The sequence below is a fragment of the Chenopodium album genome, chromosome 6, assembly GCF_948465745.1.
Source record: "Chenopodium album chromosome 6, dcCheAlbu1.1, whole genome shotgun sequence".
Classification (NCBI taxonomy): Eukaryota; Viridiplantae; Streptophyta; class Magnoliopsida; order Caryophyllales; family Amaranthaceae; genus Chenopodium; species Chenopodium album.
The window spans coordinates 24,710,058-24,722,311 of record NC_137839.1 but is presented as its reverse complement, the minus strand read 5'-3'; the positions used below and the strand labels follow the sequence as shown (position 1 = coordinate 24,722,311).

The 12,254-nt window shown below is 33.9% G+C and overlaps 1 protein-coding gene across 1 annotated transcript; it reads right to left on the bottom strand.

Annotated features, from left to right (window-relative positions):
* Positions 1–1,975: 1,975 nt before the first annotated feature.
* Positions 1,976–11,195, bottom strand: LOC145634760 (U3 snoRNP-associated protein-like EMB2271). The gene is made up of 8 exons (XM_081686143.1): positions 11,049–11,195; positions 10,267–10,771; positions 9,362–9,722; positions 8,695–8,919; positions 7,604–7,832; positions 6,486–6,661; positions 4,144–4,209; positions 1,976–2,381 (listed from the first exon to the last, which is right to left on the bottom strand). Exons 2-8 carry the CDS (start codon positions 10,746–10,748, stop codon positions 2,301–2,303), a joined length of 1,620 nt encoding a protein of 539 aa, XP_081542269.1. The 5' UTR covers positions 10,749–10,771; positions 11,049–11,195; the 3' UTR covers positions 1,976–2,300.
* Positions 11,196–12,254: the final 1,059 nt, after the last annotated feature.

The following is a 12,254-nucleotide window of genomic DNA, read 5'->3' as shown; positions in this document are numbered from 1 at the left end:
TATAGGGTAAGTGGGAAGTTGAAGAAGTGGCAGAGTTTTCGAGAAATGGTGGAGAGAAAAATGAATGTTGGTGGTGATAGCGGCGGTGGTGATGGTCGGGAGAAGCCAGGGTGGAGGAGTATGGATGTGGCGCTGACGTTTCATGATGAGTTCAAGAAGCGAGCTGATGCGTTTATTGCTCGGTTTACTCATGATATCCGCCTTCAAAGATTGGAGTCTGACCAACGTTTCTTAGAGATGATTAACCGTGGTCTTTAGTCAAATTTATTTTCTCTTACCTCATGAGTCTGGTTAATTGTCTAACAGTTTGTTAGTCAATTAGCACAGTAGAAAGTCTTTGTTACTCGTACTTCTTTGTCCTTTCCTAGCGTATCCTCCAGAGCTAATTACTAGAGTTTGGCTCATTTAGGTCAAATGGGTGAATTTGATCTCCATGGTTGCCTAATTACTATCTCTTTCACATTTTGTTACCTCATTACCCTAAATCGCATAGTCGTTACTTTGAATTATTAGGGTAATGTTGTTGAAAGAGATAAAAAATGGTAATCATACAAGTTACGGATACAAAGAGTAAGTTTAAGATGGTTTATTTACACAAAATTTGGGAAGTCTACGCTCCTCTAATGTACGAAGATGGGAATGAATGTCAAATATTTTGTAATATTTTTTTATTTTTTTTGGTGCAAAAATATTTTGTAATATTCTTCTTATGTTTGTTCAATATAATACCAAATATCAATCTCAAAATGATAATATCAGTTGACTCTTTACCCTTTTATGAGTTGTATTATTATCCTCTTGTAATAATCTCAAAATGATAATATCAGTTGACTCGTTACCCTTTTATGAGTTGTATTATTTTCCTATTGTAATATTAATACATACGTTATATTAGTAAATTCTAACTAAATTGAAAAATCCGACTAGAACAACCCCTGTTTGATAATTGAGATTATCCATGAACCCGTCGTATTAATGGATAAAAGGGTCAAAGTGTCTTTTGCTAAATTGTTTATCCAATACCAGTGAAAAACAAAAATTACGGGGTAAAAAAAATACTAGTGCTCATTTTTATTTACACAGAAAATCTTGCGTGGACCTGGTCCACAATAATGTTATTGTGGACCCGAGGTTTATACACACGTAACTGACATTATATTAAACATAGTAACCCCTAATTTTGACATAGTAACCTTATTGACCTTTATTATTCAAATTAACCAGTATATAAAATATTTCATTAAAAAAATTAACCTTTTATAGCATATATATTACCAAAATGACTTTTATTTCAACATAGAGACCTTTTTTCTATTATAGTGACCGTTTTTTTTCTAATAAAACAACCATAATTTCCCTAATGTTAGTGGTCCACAATAAATTAGTGTGAACCAGGTATATTTAAGAATTTGTAGTCTTTTTAACGTGTGATTTTGTAATCACTTTTTATAATTTTTATTAATAAGTAATTAAAAATATTGACTGCCTAAAAGACATCTTAAGACTGCAAAATGAATTAAGTACTATCGGTACTTTAAAAAAAAAGAAAAAAAAAAAAAAAAAAAAAAAAAAAAAAAAAACCCACTGTTCTACTCGTTGAAAGAGAATGGGAAAAGGCTGACCTCGGGAACAACCTAAACGAAAAGAAGGGCCTGAGACAAGAAGAACCTAAACGAAAAGAAGGGCCTGAGACAGCAACAAGACGTTTAGGCTAGCGCCAAAAAGAAAAATGATAGGGCCATAGAATTTCACACCCCTTGGTGGCTATATATATCCCCCAAAAAAAAAGTCGATATCATGAAACATACTCCATATTTTTCGTCCATAACAAACCATTGCCAAGTGAACATTTTAACCACTTCTAGATATTGTACGTATACTTCCTATTGATCTAATTAGTCAATTCAAAGGCAATACGTTTTTATTCGGACAGTTCTAACTTATTGCAGCAAGTATATTCAAGTCCCAATCAAAATTTAGCATTGCAACTAGGAGCTTGTATAAATCAGCAAATATAACTTTGATTCAAATTTCACTCACCTAAACTGATGTATGAACTGCTATTGCTACTGCTAATATTACTAGCATTCATTACAACTCGAATGCTACCAGCAAATTGCACAGTATTTTCTGTTCATTAACTAAGAAACATGATATTGTTACAAAATTGGAGGTCGATCACAGTTGAAACTCACAAGGAATCAAATGAATCATCAAAATTGTAGACATAAGATCTCTTACATCCTGGTACCTTGATAAATAGTCAAAATTGAAGAGATTTTACAAGATGCACTGGACACCTATGATGCAAGCTTGAAGGATTGCAAAGCAACACCATTTCTAGCTGTAGATATACGATCCCACCTTCCAAGACGTGGTTCCTGCATTCAAGTGGACAATAGCTTAGCAACATGTATTAGCATTATTTAGGGAAATAGTGACAGAGTGACTGTTTCAGAGCCATATAACCAAGCATAACAAGACCTAAAAGACATTGTTTGACTAAATCAGAATAAGCACATCTAATTTTAACAAGTCGATTACATTCCTTATCCAACAGTGAGTGAAAAACAAACAACCAGACAGTCAGTATTCATTCAGTTTATTCGCATAGTTTGTCATTTGTGCACATAATTTATCTAATCCATAACAGACAACACCTTTATCCCGATGCCATATAAAAGGCTACCCACTTATGGTGAATGAAAATGGATGCAAACCTTAAGACAAAATTTTTTTAAAAAAATACTTATAGATTAGATCCCCTTTTAGATACACCATATGGTGTTAGAAATGCAATAGCAAGAATATTTATTTGTAACAGCAATCAATGCAATACAAGTTATTCCAATGAACAAAAGAACAGCCTAAACTTAGCCTAGATGATCAAAAACCGTATATAACAATTGATATACATACACCAATATATTGCCATATAGCTTTTCAATACAAGTTGAAAAGGCAATAATACCAGACTTGAAATTTAGCTCCCTCCATTTACGAATCGAAAGCAACATGGAGAAAATTAGCAGACTCAAGGCCGTGATTATTCCTTAATGTTTTTGACTGTTACTATTTACACAAGAGTTAGCAAAAGAAGAAAGAGCGTAAAAGTGGGGCTGCAAGTGGTAAGAGTGAGCCATAGCAATTTGCTAAGCAGTCATACAATTTCAGAGCATTCTCCCAAAACACTATAATAAGCTGTAAAGATGCAGTCTGCATCCTAATGAGCCAAATAATAGGAAAATTTGATAAATACCACCATCTATTGTTACCAAAATTGAAAATACCACCTCAAGGTTTTATTTTTTGAATTTTACCACCTAATTTTTTCCTTAACTTTTGAAAATCCCACCTCTTTCTTAGATGACGTCATTATGGGTCCCACATATTCGTTTTCCCTCTCTTTCCCATGATTTCCCCTATTCTTCTACTTCCTTCTTTCAATTTCATCTCTCAAATTTGATTTCTATTACACAAATTTCGCAAATTAGGTTATAATTTCTACAACCTAACCTACAACGAACTGAATTAATTAGTTTAATTAGGGTTTGGGTAATCAATTTGGGGATTTTGCTAAATTCGACAAATTAGGGTAATCAATTGGGGGTCTTTGCTAAATTCGACAAATTAGGGGTTTATTCGTGGTAATTACTTGTTTAATTGTCCACTTATTCATTCAATTTTAACTTCATAAACCCTAATTTGTCCAATTTAGCAAAACCCCCAAATTAATTACCCAAACCCTAATTAATCTAATCAATACACTTCGTTTTAGGTTAGATTGCATAAATTATAACCTAATTTGCGCAAATTTTTGTACATGCCATCAAATTCTAGAAACGAAATTGGAAGAGAGGGGAGAAGAAGAACAAGATAAGGGAAAATCGAAGGAAGAGAGAGGGAAAACGAATATGTGGGACCCACAATGACGTCATCTAAGAAAGAGGTGGGATTTTCAAAAGTTTAGGAAAAAACTAGGTGGTAAAATTCAAAAAAAAAAAAAAAAAAAAAAAAAAAAAAAAAAAAAAAACTTGAGGTGGTATTTTCAATTTTGGCAACAATAGATGGTATTTATCAAATTTTCCCAAATAATATATACACAACACAAGCAAAATAATATAAACAAATTAATAAATTCACCTGCCCAACTCCAGCAACAAGAAATCTGCCAGATTTTGCAATAGCCAAGGAATTCACATACCCCACCTGCATCAAAAGAAAAGGAGGATAATAATCAAAATTATGCAACCAATTAATAAATATCACAATGCATAAAATCAACAAAGGAACAATTACTTTGTCACCGACAAACAACATTTTTTTTAGAAGATTTATACCAGAAGCACATGGAAAATGGAAAATGGAAGATAAAGAACAATTAAACTTTTTAAATGAAAATTTTAAAGATTATAAAAAAAAAAAAAATAAGAAGAAGAATAAAAATACAACAGCAGTAACAATTTAAGAAAGCATAAATGGTGAAAGAGGTGTTAGAAAGATAACCCATAACATATAAGAGTATTATTGCAGACACAAAAGGTAATGGGACAGTGTACATCAATCGCATATCACTAATTTAAAAACCATATATAGAGAAGAAAACCGTCATCGTTTAAGTTCAAAGCACAAGTATCCTTAGCCATATGAAGGATCATGAATTATCCACAACATGTACCTATTGTAGAAGATATATTATAGCAAATATTGCACATGTGAAGACCTATGTGGGAGCCAAAGGAGACATCAATTTGCTTTCCACTATTTTCTATTATCAAGAGAAGGTGGGGATTATTACTTTACTAAAGAAAGTATCCTATTCATGTGAAATCACCAACACGATATCAAGGGAGCTATAACCAATTTTAATCAAATGACTATCGTTCCCGCTTGCTGACTTGCATGATGGAGGCAAGTAGTGTATCTAAAAAGGAATATTGAGATTCCGGGAATATTCCCTGTCACAACAAAGACTCAAAGAGAGGCTAGAAAAAGGGTAACAACTTCTACCCCAAGAATATCAAATACTTTAGGTGAGCCATGTCTATCTTCCTTCCGTCAAATTCTTCCTCCATTATCATACTAACCAGTCATAGAAGCACTTTCATATGATACCCAAAGCTCCACAATTAGTATCCAGCATATTTGATTCCAACTGATCAATATGACCCATTACTAACTCTGTTCCTAAGACATATTTTTTAGTTGTAACTACCTTGTTCCTAATTTCCTATGTTACACGGACTCATGTACTCATGTTGAGTATCCAGCATCAACTCGGCTATATCGTGAAATATGTACGTGATTTTGGTTCAAAACGAAGTGTAAAAGTGTCCTACTGATGTTGGATGTCTAAGATTTGACAAGTATACCTTGAGGTGAAATGAAGTGTTATAGCATTGTTCTATTTTCAATACTTTGGACCAAAGAGTATCTACATGAAAAATATAATACTTCTAACCTCTTGTCTGTACTTATCAGCTCCATTTAATAGTTCTATATTAGACACCTTCACCACTGTAGTCACACATCTTCCTTGCAATACTACCAATCTATTGCTTCAGTCACAACAACCTTCTTGCAGTGCACTACCAATCCAATTATATACTCCCTACTCATCGACACTCATACAGTCATGATTATATATCTGCTTAAATATGAGCAATAGGGACACATTATGTACCCATAGCCACTCGTGGTTGTGGTGCCTTTTCTGGTTTTTAGCATCACCATCCATATATTTATTTTATTTTTATTTTTTACTCTTTAATTTCATCTTTTATTTTACTCGTTTTAGTTTAGTCGTTGACATCCCAACCATATGTCGCCGGTTAAGTGAAATTAACTTCACATTAAAATCATGACCATATTCTCTCTTAAGAAGGCCTCTTTATCCAATCACTAGTATCATTAGTACTAGGACTTTGATCCGAAACATATAATCTGGAACGGCTACAAACATTGCAAAAGCAAACACAGTATCTCCTTATATTCTCAATATATTTAACACTAGTCAAACACCATGTTATTGGCTCTCACCTCACTGCTAAAATGAATGCATTGTATAATAAAAATAAATTTTCTTCATTGTCTATATTTCTTGTCTGACACGGTATGACATAAATCAGAATCTATATACTAATTCCTCAATTTTAGTAGTTCTGCTTAAACTAGAATTGTTTCCCTAGTCAGAAGTTTAACTATTAATTTCTATTACAATCTTATTAGTAAAATTCATAAAAATAAAAGTGTCATCATTTAGATTTATACAATGAGACAAAAAAGGTGAGTTTTATTTTAATATTTTTAGAAATAAGATATATGGACAAAGTGAGGTATGTAAATAGCCCAATATGTAGAGGTGCAGCTACAAAAAAAGCAGAGGTTCTAATATTTGACAGTTGACATCCGGTTTATGATCAACAAGAATTTACATTAAACATTTTAAGAGCACTACCAAATTTAAACACAATATTTCAACTCACCAAAGGAACATCAAATAAGGGTGCAACAGCTTTGGTCTCACTGTTGATTTGCCATAATCGAACAAACCCATCTCCAGCACCGGATGCAGCAAGGTCACTATTCCTGCATACAGTGACAGAGCTGACCCAGGACTGTGCATTTGAGCATGGGCTACTTGCTTTAAATTCACTACTATCTGCAAAATTGTAAAAACACTGTTCTTCACTAATGCAAAGGAATCAAGTGAACATGCTGTTTAAACAAAGAAACTGAAAGTTAACTTAGCAAAACAGATATATATCTGAATTTCATCAATTACCAATTAGACTAGAGTTGGCTATACTGGATATGAGTCATATGACAACGCAAAACCAGTATACACAGCCTAAACTTGACACAATATACTAAGAAAAATAAGCATTCATGAGCATAACTGAGTTGAATTTGATGAGTCTTGACTCGTTAAATGAATCATGCCACTGATAAACTAGGTACAATCCTATTATGTACTATTTACAGCTTCACATAATTAAGATACAAATTGATCCCAATCTGAAGCTTACATTACATGAAGCCAAGCCCATTACAAAAAGATAAACTAGGTTATATATTCCATAACAAATAGGATTGATTACAAGCTGTGAAATTAACTTTAATCCAAATTAGGAAGCTTCAAGTTCTTTTCATAACACGCATGGCACTAAAGTAGCTAGACAAACCACAATCCTAACTCTAATAATACTGATATTGTATTGTTCTTCTGACACTTTTTTGGCTTTGTTGCCCATAGACCTAATCTTGTATATCTTTGTTCTTTTCCAATCAGATTTAGAAAATACTTACATAAATGCAATAAATTGTATTTGTTCAAATGACAGATGCTTCTAAATAGTTATAATAATTGTAAAAAATTAATTAATAAACCAGCACTTTAAGTAGGTTTAAAGAAGAAATGCTAAGTTCAGTTGTCATGTTTGTATAAGTTCATATAAGGAATTTTCAGGTGAAACTTTAGTATGTAAAATTTGCTATTTGATCAGCAAACTTAAACTTAATAACCCATGCCTTCTAAACTTTCAATAGAGCAAGTGCATTTGATAAGGCATGATTGCATAATTACAAGAAAAAGATGATTTACCAATCTGATCATTAGACATAACTCCGTTGCTATTTAGCTCTACTTGCTTCTTCAATGAAGACAGAGTGTGAGCATTTTTTACAATAGAGACCGGCTTTTTACGCAATACGCTCCACAGCTCAATGCTTCCGTCATCAGATCCAGACAAAAATTCATCATTACCAGCAAAGCAACAGCACTCAAGAGCAGAAGTAGAAGACCGGTAAACCAGACGTGACTCCTCCGGAACCTTTCACCATAATAAATAGGAAATTATTATAAGAACAATATGAGATAAGATAAACATACATTGTACAACATCGATGACAGTTTTAGCACAGGCACACAGCAACAAAACCTTTACACAACTCAAACAAAAAGACCCAAAAGTTTTAGCTATCAATAAAAGTAATGAGTTTCAAATAAAGAAAATCCTTAACCTTTGAACTACTTTATATTCACAAGCCAAATTTAATGTCCAAAGATAGCTTCTCCTATATCAAAAGTCATGAAAAATAATAGTATAGCTTAAGTTTCAACTTTTAAACAAATAAAAAATATAGTACTTCAATAAACGGAAAGTTAGATGTTATTTTTAACATGTTTACATTATTTAACTCTCGTAATCAGAAATTTCTGTGTCCATTTTTCTCTTTTTATTGGAGGGTTGCAGTGAGAGCCATAAGCCAGTAATGAAACTTTCCTTAAAGCACAAATGTGACTGATAAATGGTTTTAAATGTCCTCATTCCTCTTAATCAGTATGGCTCCCAAATGATAATGTTTTGAACAAATGTGCCTAAGATGTACTTGTCAATCTGTCATGTTCGAATTTTCCATGTTTTAACAGATCATATTAGGTATATAGAAAACTTTCAGGATGCTACATTCAACAGAGACCCCACTGATGGCTTATCAAGCTCAATTGATGAAGTAAAAAGAAGAATAGAAAGATTATGCTGAATACAAACATTAATATACTTTGATCATATAGCACAAAAGCAAAACCATCGTAAACTGGTACATGCCAACTAAAATACAATTCAAGTACAAAGACAAGAGACAAGAATAGTTAAGTGAGAGTTACACCATAGGGAGTGATGGGAAAACTACCTTATACAACTGCATAGTTCGATCACGTCCAACAGTCAATGCCCGTTCTTTTCTCATACAATCAATGCTTAACACCTCACTTTGATGACCAAACAATGTTGTTATGTACGCTCTATCTTCAGCATTCCAAATCTTAACTGTTCGATCAAATGAACCAGAAAAGATTTCTGAAGTCCCTTGCCTAAATGTCAAACATGACACAGGTCCTCTATGACCTGGAAAAGCCTGTCAGTCAAATCAGTTGGGCTGCAATGGATACCACTAAAGCCAATAGATGTAGCTACCAACATAGTATTGCCACAATCGGCCATATAATTACCTATCATCCCAGAACAAGACAGATAAACCACAAGACAATTATTGGTAAACCAGTAAAACATATTGGCAAGTTACAGAATTAAAAAATCTCAAGGAAACAGAATTTCTCACTCAGACCACCACCCCCTTGTTGCAACCATGCTACCCCAAATTTTTTTTGTCAATGTTCACTCTGCAAGACTTTGGCTGCCTTGCAAAGAAATTGATACTAAAAGTCATTTAATTACACACTTTAAATAATAAATTAATCATTGTGAGATGCATCATACACAAGACTATTGAAATTATGTAACCTTTCTTGGACTTGAAGGCGGCATACAACAACTACAACAAATAAAGCAATATCTACCTGAATATGCTCCCGTGTACGTGTATCCCATAAATGAACATGACGATCAAAACCACCGGTAGCTAGATAACGGCCATCAGAACTAACAGCCAATGCTAGGATATCCTTACTATGCTTCATTACTTTACCCTTCTTATTTGATTGACCCTGTGGATCTTTAACACCATGGGACTTCAAGACGTCTTCAGAGGGCCAAAGATATTTTTCTGCTTTTCTAATTTCAACATCCCAGTGGGCAATACCACCATCCTTTGAAGCTGAAAACCCTCTTCTATCATCATCAGACAGAGCTACAGCAGTAACAGATTGCCGATGCTTAAATAAAAACTCTGGTTCTTCTTTATCTTCTAACTTCTGTAATCTACACATCAATCACAGTAACAATCAAATCTCAAAAATTAACAAATATGAACATTACAGTTTGTCTAATGTATATTCTGAAAGCCAATACATAGCCTCAAATCCTCAATAAGTGTGTGTTTGAAGATTCTAGAATCAATAACATTGTAAGATAGTTCAATTGGATTTTGTTTCCAAATTCAATAAGCCCAATGCATAAAATAGATCAACACTATCAGCTACATCCCACTTCGGGCATACCCACGAATATTCCACATTATCACACTGCAATGCTTGATAACATGATACAAAGAACAAAAACCAAATGGTAGAAAAACTGGCCCTTTAAGTACAATCAACAATGTCAGAAACTTTTACTCCATTTCACAACAATTTAACCAACTACATACAAACAGCCATATACAGCACTAAAATTACTCAAATTTCCTCCAAAACAAACATTCAAAATTTAACATCTCAAGTCAAATAGAAAAACTCACAAAAATTCAACCAATAAACATTCAAATTACATATAAACAAACCCCAAAAATTTGAGTATAACTCACTTGGAAGCGATCAATCTACGAGTTCTACCACTATCTTCAAGCTGCTCCTGCTGCAAAATCTTAGCAACAAGAGAATCCCTAATCCCACCTCTCTCCTCCCTCTCATCATCATCATCATCTTCATCCTCCTCTCTTTCTTCCTCCTCACCTTTCCTCACTTTCTGAACAAGTTCCCATGCCAATCGCCGCCTTCGCTCGTCGACAGTTTCTCTCTCCAACTCCTCCTCCTTTTCCTCCTCCTCTGTTTTCTCCTTCACCCCACCATTACTTTCATCCTCAAAGAAATCATCCCCACCATCCGACATGTCGCTCGCAATCTCACCATCAAACCCATTTTCTTCTTCACTGCTATCAAATTTGCGCCGCCTTTTCGAGTTATTCTGCTTTGCGAATGAACTGGCTCGTCCCTTAGCAAGGGCAGGAGTGGCGGCCGCCCTTCGCCCAGAAAGCAAAGGTCGTTTTTTATGGTTTCTTCCTGACATTAATGGGTTCTATAAACTACAACCTGCAACAAATTAGCAACCAAATTTGACTCAATTGGGCCCAGAGAAACGAGGTCTAATTCATAGTTGAATCCTTACATTAAAGGGTTGTGCAATACATTACATTAGCAACCAAATTTGATTCGAAAAATCACATAATTTTAGGATTCAATAATCAAATTAGGCTCATAATTTTCTTATCATTTGGTTATCGTAGAATTTAGAACAAATATACTTAATGCAGTGACAATTAAATTAGATTGTGAAATTGATATGATGATAAAAAAACAAACAACTAACCACGGAAGCTGCTTCAATGGGGTATACAAAGCTTTCTTCAATAGGGGATACAAGTATTACAAGGATTCAGAGAAAGTGAACTGCGCTTCAGTGGAGAACGTTGAGTGCGCTTCAATGGAGAACTCAGACACAGGTAGGGTTTAAGGCCTTGGATTCGATGGGGGGATATTTATTTGATTCAAAATAATCAAGTATAAAAAGCCATGACCCGCCCGGTTATAAATGGGTTAGATCCGTCTATCATAAATCAATAGGGCGAATCTATAATTCTATATAATGAGACAGGACGGGCCTTGATGGTTTAAAGTAAACTAGCTATGACTATGGCGATATCTAATGTTAAACAATATCTGTAAGTGAAAGAAAAATTTAATATAATAATTTACTAGTGTTTTGCCCGGGCGATACCCCACGTCAACATTATATATTATTGTAATATAGTTTTCATGTGTACTTATGTAGATGATGAATTTGGGTGTAACACCCTAGAAAATTCTTTCTTTTAAAATACTTGTTTTGCCCTGTTTAAAACTCAAAATAGGAAAATCTAAGACATTACTGTCACCGTGAAAACGACTAAGGCAACTATCAAAGACACACAGCGAAAGACTCTCGTTTAAAATATTTAAAACGACTCAACTTAAAAAGTCATCCAACGAAAGTAAAGTCAAACCAAAGTAAAACAAAGTCAAACCTACAACTTGGAACCAATGTAGGCCCTTAACAAAACCAAACCAAATTCAAAACCTTTACGTTAGTCTCACAAACAATAATATCATAAAATAATTAAAGTAATAAACAAACTTATGGAAACTAGCATGATTCACTCTTCACTCAATGTCCATCGTGAATATGATTTATCACCAGAAAATCTTCTCTCTACTTATTTCCACTACTCTCCATTAAAAATAGGTCATCATAGGACCAAGTTAAAGACAAGGCCAATAACACACAGACACACAATCAGCAAAGTTGAGTCCATAAGTATAGTTAAACACACGAACATGTTTTTACCTATCAACACACAACTTACCTTGTTGCACCTATTTTCAAGCACACAACATACAACAAAACTTCTGAACTAAGTAACTAAATAATTTATTTATTTTTGATTACGTATCGAACTGGTTTCTCCCCTAACCTGCCCCAATAAAGGGATGCTAACACGGGAACTAACCGTGCCAGTATAAAAGAACCACTCATATG